The 14,684-nt window shown below is 37.1% G+C and overlaps 1 protein-coding gene across 2 annotated transcripts; it reads left to right on the top strand.

Moving 5' to 3' along the window:
* Positions 1-2,830: 2,830 nt before the first annotated feature.
* Positions 2,831-12,907, top strand: LOC113063227 (cerebral cavernous malformations protein 2 homolog). Of its 2 annotated transcripts, none has more exons than XM_026233470.1 (10): positions 2,831-3,168; positions 7,495-7,671; positions 8,367-8,450; positions 8,546-8,729; positions 8,847-8,977; positions 9,203-9,338; positions 9,554-9,611; positions 9,698-9,827; positions 9,970-10,108; positions 11,607-12,907. In XM_026233470.1, the coding sequence occupies exons 1-10, from the start codon at positions 3,139-3,141 to the stop codon at positions 11,891-11,893; spliced, it is 1,356 nt and encodes a 451-aa protein (XP_026089255.1). In that variant the 5' UTR covers positions 2,831-3,138; the 3' UTR covers positions 11,894-12,907. The 2 variants fall into 2 exon arrangements, with proteins under 2 accessions (XP_026089255.1, XP_026089256.1); XM_026233471.1 differs by lacking the exon at positions 2,831-3,168 and adding an exon at positions 6,694-6,831.
* The last annotated feature ends 1,777 nt before the right edge of the window (positions 12,908-14,684 follow it).

A 14,684-nucleotide genomic window follows, 5' to 3' on the forward strand; every position in this document is an offset into this window, starting at 1 on the left:
TTTTAGGGTCCAATTCTCACTATTAACTAACCATTAACTATGACTTTTGCCTCAATTAACTCCTTATTTGGTGCTTATTAATAGTTCATAAGGTAGTTGTTAAGTTTAGGGTATTGGGCAGGATTATGGATGTCATGTATTATATGTACTTTATAAGCACTAATAAACAGCCAATATGTTAATAATAGACATGCTAATAAGCAACTACTTATTAGTGTGAATTGGACTCTATACTAAAGTGTTACCTTTATTTCAACTCAAAGGCAATATTTAACATCTACTTGAATGTTGGGTTCCACATTTTTCCTGAAGACGAAACACACAGACCGGTTGCATTCGACTATTTCCAAGGGTTTTGTTTATGATCGGATGCGAAAAAGCAATGAGAGTTGGTTTGTTTGGGTAGCTAACTGACAGTTGGTTTGTTTGGGTCCTAAATGACAGTTATGATGAAGTTAGCAATTTATTTAATGATTGTTAATGTACTTCTGTCTATGCCTTCCTCTGTCTTGCAAAACGAATGAGCTGTAGTGCCAACAAGTTAATCTTTCTCTCTGTCGTTTGTCTTGTGAACAAAAAATGTCTAGCCAAATGGATTTATGCCTGCAAACAAAAAAAAAAAACAGAAGAAGAAAAAAGAAAAGAAAAAATGTGTGTAGACCAATAAGAACAGAAGAAGTGGGGTACGTAAATATGGTGCTCACTGGGTCAAATATTTAAACTTAAATCTGAGATGGCATTGGACACATTTTTAAAGGCCTCTAGTGCCGAACCATCTTTAGATTGCTTCTACATCCTTTGGATTCTTAGCATGCCCACAATATGCATCCTATTGTGACCCCTCCAACACACGTGCATGTTTTCTTCAATGAAACATCCCAGCCATCGCTCCAGGGTTCTCTAAGAGCATCTACATGCTCATCAAATCCAGTTCTGTACAGTGGTTTTGCAATGATTGGTATTGATGTAGAGCCAAAAGTTCTAATGGCGAAACAACCACAAAACGGTGCATTTTTGTTTCTTGATCTGGTGCTTATCAACATATTCTAAAGGTGCTACCACGAATGTGGACTGCAGGACCCCTGTTGTGGCTCACTAAGCAAGGCCACCGTCCAATAGACCTGCCTCTTTAGGCTCACGGACACTTTCCTCTCTGGAAGAACAAGCACCTCAACACAGTTTACAGCCAAACATCTCTCTTTGAAATATGGTGCCACTTATTATGTTTCAGGCTGTGCACCGAAGCATTGGTGCAGCAAATATGTTTATTTTCTACTTCTACCCCGAATTTCTGTTTATTTTGATGTATATTTGTTTTTAAAAGATATGTTTAGGTGTTAAGAATCTGCACTAGGATTTCTCTTAAAAGAGAGAGAGAAAAATGCATCATTTTGACATTCATCTACAGGCCTAAATGTACTACTGGTAAAAAGGGATTGCTAAACATATAGAGGGTGATTGCTGTGTTGTATATTCCTGTCATCTTTATGTCCTAAACCTATGTGTATTTCTTCTGTTATTGTAGATCTGGCTGTATATTTTGTTGGGAAATTATCTTAATAATTATTATGGTTGTCAGATGAATGGGTGCTGATTTTAGAGTTGTTATCCATGCTGTTGGACACGGGTAAATTACCTGTAAAACAGATTGTGTTAGATTGTCTTTGTGATTTTCACATGGAGTGTTAAAGAAAGAAGGCACAAAGTTATTAAGCAAATTATTTGCTTCTGTCTGTAACATTTCTTTTTTCTTAACTGACTGACTGTACTCATTACTTATGTTGAGGGAAAAAAAAAAGATTTATTTGATGTTGTCAAATACAAATGAAAGTAAATTGTTTTGTTTGATTGCCATTATTTGAGAACAAATCTGATGTCTAGTAATGAATTAAAACTTATTTTGAGGGGGGAAATATGACTAATACTGGCAACATATGGTGCTACGGTTGTTTTTTTAAATTTTGGTCTTAGGTGAAAAAGGGAATATCATATTGACAAAAAAAAAAAATATGTTGAGCCTTACTGTAGACCTATATTCGAGACTGTTCATCACTGGAGAAATAAGTATAGTATTTAAAAAAGTGAGTACTTATATACAAAACTGTATGCTTTATGTTTATGCAGAATTTGCCCAATGACAGATCAAAGTGGTTATATACTAATGTATATGTTCAGATGTGTATGTGAATGTATACTGATATGATAGAGATAGATTTCCCAGAGTAACAAATTGTTGTTTAATAAAGATATGGTATTATTATAATAATTCATTTTTATTATCAAACTGCTTCCACTGAATGACCGTGAAGAAAATTTACTGAGGTATGAAGACCTCTAATATATTCAGAATTCATAACTTATGTAACCACATTCAGGACTGGGGGGGGGGGGGGGGGGTTATAAGTAATAATAGCAACTGTGTTACTTTGGTGGTGATTACTATAATTAAAATATCAATAGACTAAAATTATTGATTAAATCCATCAGTAAAACCAAATGCTGTTGGTGGAACAGATTCAAACTATGTCAATATATATGTTCGAAATAAACATTTTGAGAAGTTTATGCAATTTTAATTGAGGTAAACCGTTCTTGTAGCTTCTTTAGAGGTTTGCTGAGGCCCCTGAGGACCCCAGTCCCCTCTTTAAAGAGCCACTATAGGAACAGACTTACTATTAAGTTAGAGTACAAATGCACAATCTAAAACAAACTAAACAGATACCTTTAAGTAAACCAACCCTTTAGTTTTCAGGGTTTGTTAATAAGACCATATGCATTTCGTTTGTAGATAAGTAGCCTACGCGCTTATGAAGTTTTCTGTTGTGTTTGTCTCGCAAAGCACTATGGGTAGACGTTCTACGCCCAAAATGGCGGCAGGTTGAAAAGTTTGTTGCTGTTTTTGTTTTATTTTATGATACTTTATCGGTTCCTGTCCCCCTCCGAATAAATCCGTATTTTTATCACGATAAAGAAGGATAGCGGGTTATTTCCGACCCACGCACACGTGATCTGGATCGGTGTTTTGTTTTGTTTAGCTCGGTAAAGCGCCTCCGTTGACGTGTGTGAGGCTGATGGCTCTAAACTCGTGGACAGCACTGCATCTAATACAGTTAAAATGAAGAGCATTTGTACATAGAGATGGAGGATGATGTAAAGAAAGTCAAAAAGGTAAGTACACACTGTAATATTACGAGATTTCACGCGCATGATCCACAAATCGGTTAGTAGCTGAAAAGTGTTGGCCTAAAAACCACAGATAAACGCTGCATTAGCTCTCTTCAGCTTCATAAAAACACTCAGATTTTATTGATATCTCTAAACATATTAAGAGGAGTCTCTACATGGACTGGGTTAGTAGGGGCGTTGCTGGTGATTTACGTTAGTCGCGGTACTGAGACGTAAATAAACCGAGAATCTCAGTGTGTGACTCTACTGTGATTGTTTCATATCTGTCTCTTGTCATCTTCTTCTGAGTGTCTTTATCGCATTTAGTTTCTCTCTCATACCTCGGTCAGAAGGAAGAAAAAAAAATTGATTTGATTTTCGATTTTTTTTTTTTTTGTAAATCTGTATCTAATATATATATGCATGTAGTAGATGCATGTAGTACATCCATATAATTGCACACACACACACACACACACACTATATATGTGTGTGTGTGTGTGTGTGTGTGTGTGTGTGTGTGTGTGTGTGTGTGTGTATACACTGCAAAATAATGTAAATCTTAATGCATTTTAAGTTAAGTGTTTTGAACCTAAAATGAGAATGTAAAATACATCCTGAATTTTCTTAATTTGACAAATAACACATTTTGTAACTTAAGCAGGATGTGACACACACAATATTTTAAATAAATATTATTAAGTTTGCTTGTGTATATATTTATATATATATATTTAAAATATAGTAAAAATATACAAATGTAAATATTATTTTTTATGATAACTTATGCATTTTAGATCTATTAAGGGAGCAGAGATTTACAAATGGTGGGAATGGCTCTACAAATCTATGTTTGTGATTTTGTTAAATGAGTTGCAAAATTAAAGGTATAGTTTACACATTTTTTGAGCAATATTTTTCAAATGAAGGAACCACTTAATACAGTTTATCAGACCTAAAAACTCTCCTCTCTGTCCTTGTTTTGGATCTAAAGAATTGCTCATCTATCCGATGATGAAGTTAATACGCCTGCAGGAACAGTGCTATCTGATGTGAGGAATGGAAAGATCACAGACACGGTTCTTATAATGTGACCTTTCCTGACAGATCAGTTTTGTGTGTGTGTGTGTGTGTGTGTGTGTGTGTGTGTGTGTGTGGGAGGTGTTTCCATGCTAAGCTCAGACTTTCCTCCTCATACACAGGGGAGAATGGAGGGTTGGGTTCTCCAAAGATTCAGACAGGAAGTGACACCTCCTGTGTTTGCCTCTTAATCACCACTGTGCGGCTGATGATTTCTTTCCCTCAGTCAAAGCAAATCAGTTTTTGTTGGATGATGTGTAATCCCTCATAGGCTGTGCTTTTTAGTCCAGCTATCTTATTAACTGATGAATGAATGTTTTGGTTGTCTGATTTAGCTGATAGGATCAACTCCATCAAATGGCCACAGGGAGGAGGAATTGAGTCATTTACTGTCAAAAGCAGTGTGAAATAGTGCAAATGGGTTTGTCTAGTCAGTTTGTTTTATATTAATAATCATTTGAAAATTCACTGCAAATCCACAGTTAGGATACTAATAGTTGTATAATTGAACTGACAACTCAATATGAACTATAATGAACTGAACATAAGCAGGTATTCGTTTTTTGTGATTGCTTGGTTATGTAAACACCAGCTTTAAAACCTGAAATAAACAAACATCAAACTTAAAAAAAAAATTATTTTAGTGCTGTCAAATGATTAATCGTGATTAATTGCATCCAAAATAAAATATTGTGTTTACATTTTAAATGTGCGGTGTACATTTATTGTGTTTATATAAATACACAGACATACAGTATATATTTAATAAAAATGTTGTTTTATATAAACTATAAATATGTATATATAAAAATTACACTTGAATATATATATATATATATAAAACATGTAGACACGTAAATATAAAACAAATATGTATGATTATGTATTTATATATACATAATAAATTTACACAGTACGCACACATTTTGTAAACAAACTTATTTTGGATGTGATTAATTGTTAGACAGCATTATTTTATATACTCTTAGCATTTTCAATTCAAGTTTATTTGTAAAGCACTTTTTACAATACAAATCATCGCAAAGCAACTTTACAGAAAATTAAGTTTCTTCAGCATTTAAAAGTTTGGAGTCTGTTTTAATGGTTTTGAACGAAGTCCCTTATGTTAAAAAAATACAGTAAAACAGTACTATTTTGAAACATCATTACTATTAAAAAACTTTTTTATTTAAAAATAGTTTAAAATGTATTTTATTCCTTTGATGCAAAGCTGAATTTTCAGCATCATTACTCCAGTCCTCAGTGTGAATTCTTGATCCTTCAGAAATCATTCTAATATTCTGATTTGATGCTCAAGGAATATTTCTTATCAATGCTGTAAATTGTTGTACCTTATTTTTGTGGAAACCGTGATTTAATTTTTAATCAGGATTCTTTAATGAATAGAAAATTGACAGCATTTAATTTAAATTAATTACTGTTATTGAAAGTCTTTTGTAACATTATAAATATCTTTACTCTCTTTTATCAATTTATTGTGTCCTTTATTGAATAAAAGTAAAAAAAAAAATTTTTTTTTTTTTGTTTTTTTTTTTAATCTTACTGACACCAAAGTTTTGAAGGGGGTGTCTTTTGAATCCAGGTAAGGATCACCTGTGCACCTTGTTGTCTGACATTTCGGAAGGACTCATGAAATGTTGATGTTCCTGTAGTGTCTCCTTCCGTGACTGTTCAATAATTCAGTATGTGAGATAAATAGGCTGAGACAGAATGGCACAAGAAAACATCTAAAGTTGTGAATTAGCATTGATATTCTAGGTTGCATGGGATGTTTTTGAATACTTTACATCAGGGCTCCTCCACCTTGTTCAGGCCAAAGACTCCTTGGTGGATATAAACAGGGAACTATTGTATGAAAAGAGATGTGCATTTTAAGCCAGACCTATAATAAAATGCTTATAGAACAATATCAGTCTATAAGAAAACAAAATTGTATGTATTTATTGTCAAGAGCCATTTACTTGTACATTAGAATTTTACTAAATTAGTTAAAAAGTGGGATTTTGCTTAACTTATTAGCTTTAATAGACTTCTGGATTGTTTGTTTTATTGTTCTCTAAATGCCATAGCATAACTATTTTTGGCAGATCCTCTTTATTAGTTACTTCCTACCCAGAACAGTATTTCTCACCTACTAGTGTGCAATAAATATGTACACACACACACACACACACACACACACCTGAAGTCTTGTTTCCTCAAAACAGTTATTTAAACAGAATGGCATTATTGGAGATAAGCTTATAGCAGGAAGGCAGTTTCACGTACCTTTTTGCAGTTTGTTTGAGTGTTTCATCACAGGAAATGGTTTCTATTCTCCCTGATTGCATGAACTATAGCTTGAGGCAGAACATGAGTGTTTGTGTGAAGAGACACACGCGTGTGTCGTGGGGTGTGGTTTCTATCGCTGCTTTGACAGAGTTGTCCCCGTTCTCGTTCGTCACAAGCCACATGCAACCTGTTTTGAGAGCAGCGCACACACAGTAGTCAACTGTTGTATCGGACAGCTGTCGTGCACCATCCGTTTCCATTGTGCTGTCGAAGTGACTGATCATGGAGACAGAGGTAGGGCTCGCAGGAATATTGCTTCTTTTCTTAAATGTAATTTTAGAATGCGGTTCACCATCACAAATCCACAGACTTTGAAATACAACGTGGTGCCTGAACATTCAGTCCTTCAGTCCGCCTCCAGGTTTCAGCCTTAAGTTCTTCCAAGAGCTTAGAGACTTTTCTGTTGGATAGTTAGCTGACATTAGTGGTTAGGTTTACCACAGAGTAAGTACCAGACTTTTTCCATGAATGTCAATCTCATTACGCTTTGCAGAGGTATAGGGTTTCATAAAAGGCTTCAAGCCAATTTAGTGTTGAGACTAGTTGATTATGTTGTTTTTAAGCCATTAGTGCATGTGAAGGGAAAAGACTATTAACAGCGTGTGTTTTAATAGAAACCGTGTATTGCTAAACTTAATTCAACATAACTGGTCCTTCCATGGAGGCTGATGTATTTACTGGCTTGGAATTGTTGTAGTAACAGTTGCCCCATCAGTCCAGAACACAGAATTCACAGTGGAAATCCAGTACGTCGGTGTGAAGTGGATCAGCAATAGTTATTTTGGCACAGCTAGCCACTGACCAAACTCCTAAACTGGTCACACTGAAAAATGCTCTTGTGGTGTTGACTTCCTCTGGTCATGATGTGATTTCCTCTTTCTCTTTTTATTTCTTCAGCCAGGTATTGTGTCTCCCTTCAAGCGGGTGTTTCTGAAAGGAGAGAAGGGGAGAGATAAGAAGGCTCTGGAGAAGTCCACTGAGCGCAGGGCCCTCCACACCTTCTCCCTCTCTCTCCCGGACCACCGTATCGACCCAGACATTCTGCTCAATGACTACATTGAGAAAGAAGTTAAGGTATAACCCGCCTTCAAATTTATGCTATTGTATTATGTGCTCATAGTTTACCATTTTTGGGGGGTGGGGGGTATCGTAGCAAAGATAGAAAGGGGAAAACTGTACTGGGAGGACTGCAGACTAGGAAAAACTAAAACATAGGAAATTCCAAATTAATGCTGCTAACCAAATAGTCATGTCAATTACCTTAATTTTCTTCTTCTGGAATCAAGCTCTGCATTTGACAGTGTTTGCCACAAGCTCTTCACATAATCCCATCTTGCAGCAAGTTGTTTATTTACAAAATCTTTATCCATCTAATCAACTTGTGGTGTCCCCCAGGGTTCAGTACTTGGTTCGATTCTATTTGTAGTTTATGCATCCATTTGGACAGATAATGAGGCAACATTGTTTCCACTGTCATGCTCGTGACACACACATTTATATCAACTTTTTTCAGGGTATTTAGCACTGCTGCTCCTAGATTCTAGAACTCCATAGACAAAAAATAAAGAAAAATAAAACTTATTAATAAAATAAAAGAACTGTGCAGGGCAGTCTCTTGGTGTATGCCTATATCCCTGTTATTTTCTTTTGCCATTTATTGTTTTAATATAAATAATAGTTTTTCATATTATTTTCCTGTTTATCATACAAGCTATATTTTTTGTTTGTTTTAGAAAGGCTCTATATCATTATTGTTATTATTATTGTAGTATCTGGGACAGCTAACATCGGTTCCTGGATATCTGAATCCCTCCAGCCGCACAGAAGTTCTGCAGCTCATTGACAATGCCAGGGTAAGAGTGACAGTCAATGACATTGCCTTATTTTGCAATATGAAGATAAATTCCATAATTGCTTCTCTAATGTTTTTTTCTTTTTTTTTTTGCAGAAGTCTCATCAGTTGGCAGGGCAGCTGACATCAGAGCAGGATGCTGTTGTCAGTTTGTCTGCATACAATGTGAAGCTTGTGTGGCGTGACGGAGAAGACATCATTCTTCGTGTACCCATCCATGACATTGCAGCTGTGTCCTACATCAGAGACGACTCACTCCACTTCGTGGTGCTAAAAACAGGTACACAGTAATGTGGATGAGCATTACACAAAAAAACTAAACGGAACTAGATTCTAAGGATAATGTGTAAAAATAATTTTGGGTTTTCTTACCATGAAGTATGATTTGTTTTTGCAGCTCAGGAGCCCGGTGCTTCCCCATGTCATAGTACAGAGATGTCAAAATCTCCCACTCTGAGCTCTCTTTCTGAGAGCGGGGCTGTGCTTGTGGAGGTCTGCTGCCTGCTTGTGCTGGCCGTTGACAACAAGGTTGACTTCGGTCTTTTGAAAGGACCTTTTTTTTAATGTTCAAATAATACGTGACTTAGTCTGCATCTTTTACATCCAGCTTAAACGGTCTTGTCAAGCCATACAGAATTGAGTTATTGTGCAAGTCGTTTATTGCAAAAACTACTGCTATTGTGCAATGTACTGATACGTTTGATGTTAATAAAAGCAGCCGTGGTTTGAATATCATGAACTCTGGTTTTACAGGCTGCAGCAGAGGAGCTCTGTCTTCTTCTCAGTCAAGTCTTCCAGATCGTCTATACAGAGTCCACCATTGACTTCCTGGACAGGGCCATCTTTGATGGAGCCACAACACCCATCAGGCATCTCTCGATCTGCAGCGGTAAGTAGGCAACAGCTGCATCATTTTGGGATTTCCCAGTAAATTAATACTTCTCCAAAACCACAGAACACAGTCAGTTTCACATCACTATTTCATCTGGGGGTGGTTTGTTGGAATCCTATTTATGTTTCCTGAAGCTTAGTCTCTTAATATCACACTGAGCTTGCAGCATAATGAAATATTTCTTAATACTTTCCTTATTTTGCCAATAAAAGAAGACTCCTCGAGCAAAGTTGATGTCAAAGAAGTGTTTGAGGCCGAGACAAGCACATTGTGAGTATTGCTTCAACTGTCCTCTGCAGTAATGTGCCATTTTATCTGTTGAATCGAGTGAGCATTGTGTTTTTGTCCAATCTCAGTTCGTTCCAAAGTTCTCTAGAGGCAGGACACTCCCCCTCTTCCGTCCCGGCCTCACCACAAAACATAACAGCCAGTGACAGTGAACTAAGCACAACGGCTGCTGAACTGCTACAAGACTACATGACCACAGTAAGTGTTTGAGCGCAGTGTTTAAAAAGGCATTTGGATGTCTGTTGTTAGAGTCTTTAATTAGTCTTTGCATAATAAATGATCCCATCATGCATTTCAGATTTCAGTTTTTACATTGTTTTCCTGTCATCCTCTGCAACAGTTGAGGACAAAGCTGTCATCTCAGGAGATCCAGCAGTTTGCCACACTGTTACGTGAGTACAGAAACGGAGCCTCCATCCATGAGTTCTGTATCAACCTGCGTCAGCTTTACGGAGACAGCAGGAAGTTCCTCCTCCTGGGTTAGTTACATGTTAGGATGTTAAATTTGACTTGAACAGCTGTTTTTTGCGCTAACTGTCTTTAAATGCAAAACATTAATATGTGCAGAATTGTTATTTTTAACTATAACTAATAGTTGCATGTAATGCTTTAAAGGTCCCATGATGTGGATTGTTTTCTTTTTTTAAATGCTTCTTTAATGTTTCCTGAGGTGTACTTATATTGATAGAGTTTTTAAACTAACGAGAAAGTTTCGCATTTTGAAACGTAAAGGATATTTTTTATAGTACATTGACGTTATATGTTAAAAAATATTTCTCGGTTCATAACCCCTTTAAACCTATCGTGTTTTTCGGACTATAAGTCGCACCTGAGTATAAGTCGCATCAGTCCAAAAATAATTCATGAAGAGGAAAAAAAACATATATAAGACGCATTTATTTAGAACCAAGAACCAAGAACCAAGAGAAAACATTACCATCTACAGCCGCTAGAGGGCGCTCTATGCTGCTCAGTGGTAGACTACAGGAGCAATGACCAGCATAGAGCGCCCTCTGGCGGCTGTAGATGGTAATGTTTTCTCTTGGTTCATTTCTCTCGGTTCATGTCAAATTAATTTTGATAAGTCGCACCTGACTATAAGGGCCGTTTCATAGTCAACGCATCTGTACGCATACGCGTCCCCGAGGCTACGCATCGTTACGCTTTGGCCGCCATTATGCGTCAGTGCGTAGCAAAATGTGTCGTTCTAGTTTTTGATATGCGACGCGCCGATGCACACAATACAATGCTTTGTCGTTGGGGGCGACATTGCAAGTATTGTACATTAATTCAAGTATATTGTGTTTACAGAAGAAGAAGGTTTGAATACAATGGTGGGCGAAGAGGAAAAATTATGCGAACTTATATGTATTCATCCACATTTATACGACATCCTAAAATACTGGAATTGTCTCTCCTCGTCCAGGCTTCGCATGGGAAGCACCAGAGACACAAACTCCCCATCCTGATCCCTTTTTTGACTTAAATAAAGGGCGAACATACCACCGTCTATCTCTGCGTTGCTTTTGTTGCCGCCGATGTAAAATCAGCAACAGAATACACTCCTCTTCATTTGCCATTGTGATCTGAATATCACGCGACCCGACTCTACTAATATCACCCGACTCTACTACCCCCTGTTGCGTGAGCGGTGTATTGCATACACGCATTGCCCGTGATGCTTGCGTCCACTGTTTAGACTATGAAAGAGAGCGCGTCGCTCGCGTTGCTTGCTCTAGTTTCTCGCGTTGACTATGTAACGGCCCTAAGTCACAGGACCAGCCAAACTCTGAAAAAAAAAGTGCGACTTATAGTCCAGAAAATACGATAAATATAAATATATAAAGGCCACTTTTGAAACTTACAGAATGTTTAAATAGTACATCAAACTCTCATCAAGCCTCACATTTATTCTTATGGACATATGTCAGAGATTTTCTTTATTTGTTGAATTCACTTCAGTTTTCTCCACCCCAGGACTGCGGCCTTTCATTCCTGAGAAGGACAGCCAGCATTTTGAGAACTTTTTGGAAACCATCGGCGTGAAGGACGGCCGCGGCATCATAACGGACAGCTTTGGGCGTTACAAACGTACGACAAGCTCTGCGTCAGACTCCACCACTAATGGAAACGGTGCTGCGGGGGGTTCGGATGAAGGAACGACCAACTCTGAGGGCGACGAATGGGACCGCATGATTTCAGACATAAGCAACGACATTGAAGCGTTAGGAAGCAGTATGGACCAGGACGGCTTGTCCTCTTGATGTCACGGCACTCGCAGTGTGCTTCAGCCAAACACCACTTGAGATAATCACATGGGCCACTGGTCCATATTGCTGTCCATCAAATCTGACAATGCTGGAGTTTGGATACTGTATGAATACCACTTCCTGGCCATCATCCTTATTTTTATGTGTTGTGCCATATTAACACAAGCAGGATTTTCAAATTTGACAAATGTGAATTTCAAGACCTGTGATAGAAGGATCGTATTTTGCTGTTAAAAGCAGTCGTGTTCTTCTGGGATGATTATTGGCAGTATCTGCTACCACTAATAAGAAACCTTGTTGCTGGTAGATGTTGCTTTTTCACGCTGATCTGTATGGAAGCTTATTTCATAATAAACGTAAACTTTTTTTTTAATTCTGTCGCAGAAATAAGCTTCCATAGATGTGAGACCAGTTTCCTTGTGTCTGATTTAATAGTAATGCAACTTCTGATCAGTGTGAAGACGGTTTGAAGCATTGTCTAGTGGCCTTCCTAAAGCGTGTTCTGCATTGCCTTATGTGTGTTGTACCTGAGGGAAGTGAGGTGCAGTATATTTCCTCCTGCGCTAATCAAAACTTGACCCTTTTACACACTTATATTAACTGGTCTTTTCTCTTGTTACACTTGTTTTTCCTCTAGCATATATTTTTCACTTCTTTTATATTCGTTTCAGCCAGGATTGGTTCTAATTACCCAGTTATTATCGTGTGGGTTTCTTCAGGTAGGAAATGTAGCACTATATATTTTTGGTTTTGAAAACCTGGAAAAGTTGGATAGTAGACAAAAGTCAGTTTTCTGGCTGATTGAGAATGCAATATTCAGTACACTGCATTAGATTCATGTCCTGTCATTCGTAGGATCTCCTCAGAGGTTTCCGTAATCTAACATTGTGCCTTGCAGAATCACTGATTGTATCATCCGACATGGATGTAAGTAATACTCTGTAATCTGTACAGAACATGACTGAAGTATGAGTTTATTAAAAAGTGCAGCACTTACATCCTCATTTATCACCTTTTTTTGTGGCTTTTTATTGTCTCATTTGAGTACTTTATAGAGGAACTACAGGAAGGGTTATTTCACGAGAATGGATTTGCCTGCTTTGCATCACATTTTATGGTATTAGTAGGGCTTCTTTTGAATCCTGTGCATTTGCATTTAGCCTGCTTTTAATCTTGGTTTAACCCTGGCTTAAGCAACATTATGCTTTTTATTTCTGAAGGGTTTCACTGACTTTAAGAATTGTTCTGAATTGTTGCTCCAGAACTACTCTGTGAGCTGGTATAGGTGTAATTGATTCTGATTTGGTTCCAACGGTATGAAGTGTTCCAGTTAAGTATGAAACATGCAAATAATACTGGCTTAACAATTTCAAATTTTTAAAGGAAAGCTTTTTCAGAGGATGTAAAACAAAACTTAGCATGTACACTTTTTACCCCTTGTACTAACTAGATATGATGTGGTATTTTTGCTTTTTTTATGCTATTTGATGTTTTATATGGAGTAGGAAATAGTTTCTGCTAAAGTAACTGTTTTGATTTGTGGTGGCCATGTAACATTGTTGCCAGCAGAGGGCACTCGACCTACAGCAACAATCCAGATTGACTATCATTAACCTAAATTAATCATTTGTGCATAGATAGATAGATAGATAGATAGAGTACATTTATTTATTTTCCATTGGCACGTGTGGAAATGACTAACTGCTCCAAATTCCTCCCTCTTGTTTAAAAGACATACACTCATGAATTATGACCAATGAAAACCTTGACAAAAATAGGCATCTAAGAAATCCCTAACATAGGCATAAGCCTGCTCAATTTATCCGAGTAAAGCTATCACGCAACGATAAGTAGGATTAAACGTAACCCACAGTGCAACAGCATACTGGCTTTTCTTTTTGAGGTTACCTAATTTTAGCTAAGATAAACTTGTGCTATAAATCTGCTCTTTTTTTAGTCCTTGCTATCAAAGCATGAACTAGAGTCCTCAAAGAGACAGACTTGTGTTATCACATGACTCCAGAACTAGCTTTGGCACCTGTATAAGAAATCACATTATTGGTGGGCCTTAAAATGACAGTGCCAAAAGTTTATTCCAGCGGCAAACATTAAGTCCTTTATTAATAATACGCCTCTTGAAGACGAACGTGGCACATAGCTGTAATTCTAGGGTGCATTCATGCATAAAACACTCATTTCTCACTGTAGCCAAGAAGCACATCCTGACAAAATGAGCTGCTTTAGGAACACATAAAGGGTGTCAAAGGTCAGTACCCTGATCCTGAGCTAACAAGGACCTGGGAGCTTATGTCATGTCAGATGTGATTGTAACAAGACAGCTGCACTGGAGACAGTGATACAGAGAGACTCAGGGTAGACAATAGCTCTAAAACAGCAGGTGTCTTGATAGTTTATAAATGCAGTATGGAGTGTGTTTGTACACACCCACATTTTCAACAACCTTGGTTTCAGAAGTGTTTAAACCAAATCAACCACCTATGAGGTGAATCACAACTTTAATTAGGTCAAAAAAGTGTTTGAAAATCAGACAAAAAGGCAATCCCATGAAGCACTGCAAATTGCATAATGAATTCAAAAACATCAAAGACATATAAAACTAATTATTTTGTATAATATATTGTTTATATCAAAATATGCATAACATACATTCAAATATTTCAGTAGTTTTTGAACGAGTATGGATACTGACTCTATTACATCACTTGCAGTGCTTCATGGGAGTTCATGGGAACAACTTGCTTGTCTTGATTCTCTGATTAGTAGA

Source organism: Carassius auratus, chromosome 45 (assembly GCF_003368295.1).
Source record: "Carassius auratus strain Wakin chromosome 45, ASM336829v1, whole genome shotgun sequence".
NCBI classification, from domain to species: Eukaryota; Metazoa; Chordata; class Actinopteri; order Cypriniformes; family Cyprinidae; genus Carassius; species Carassius auratus.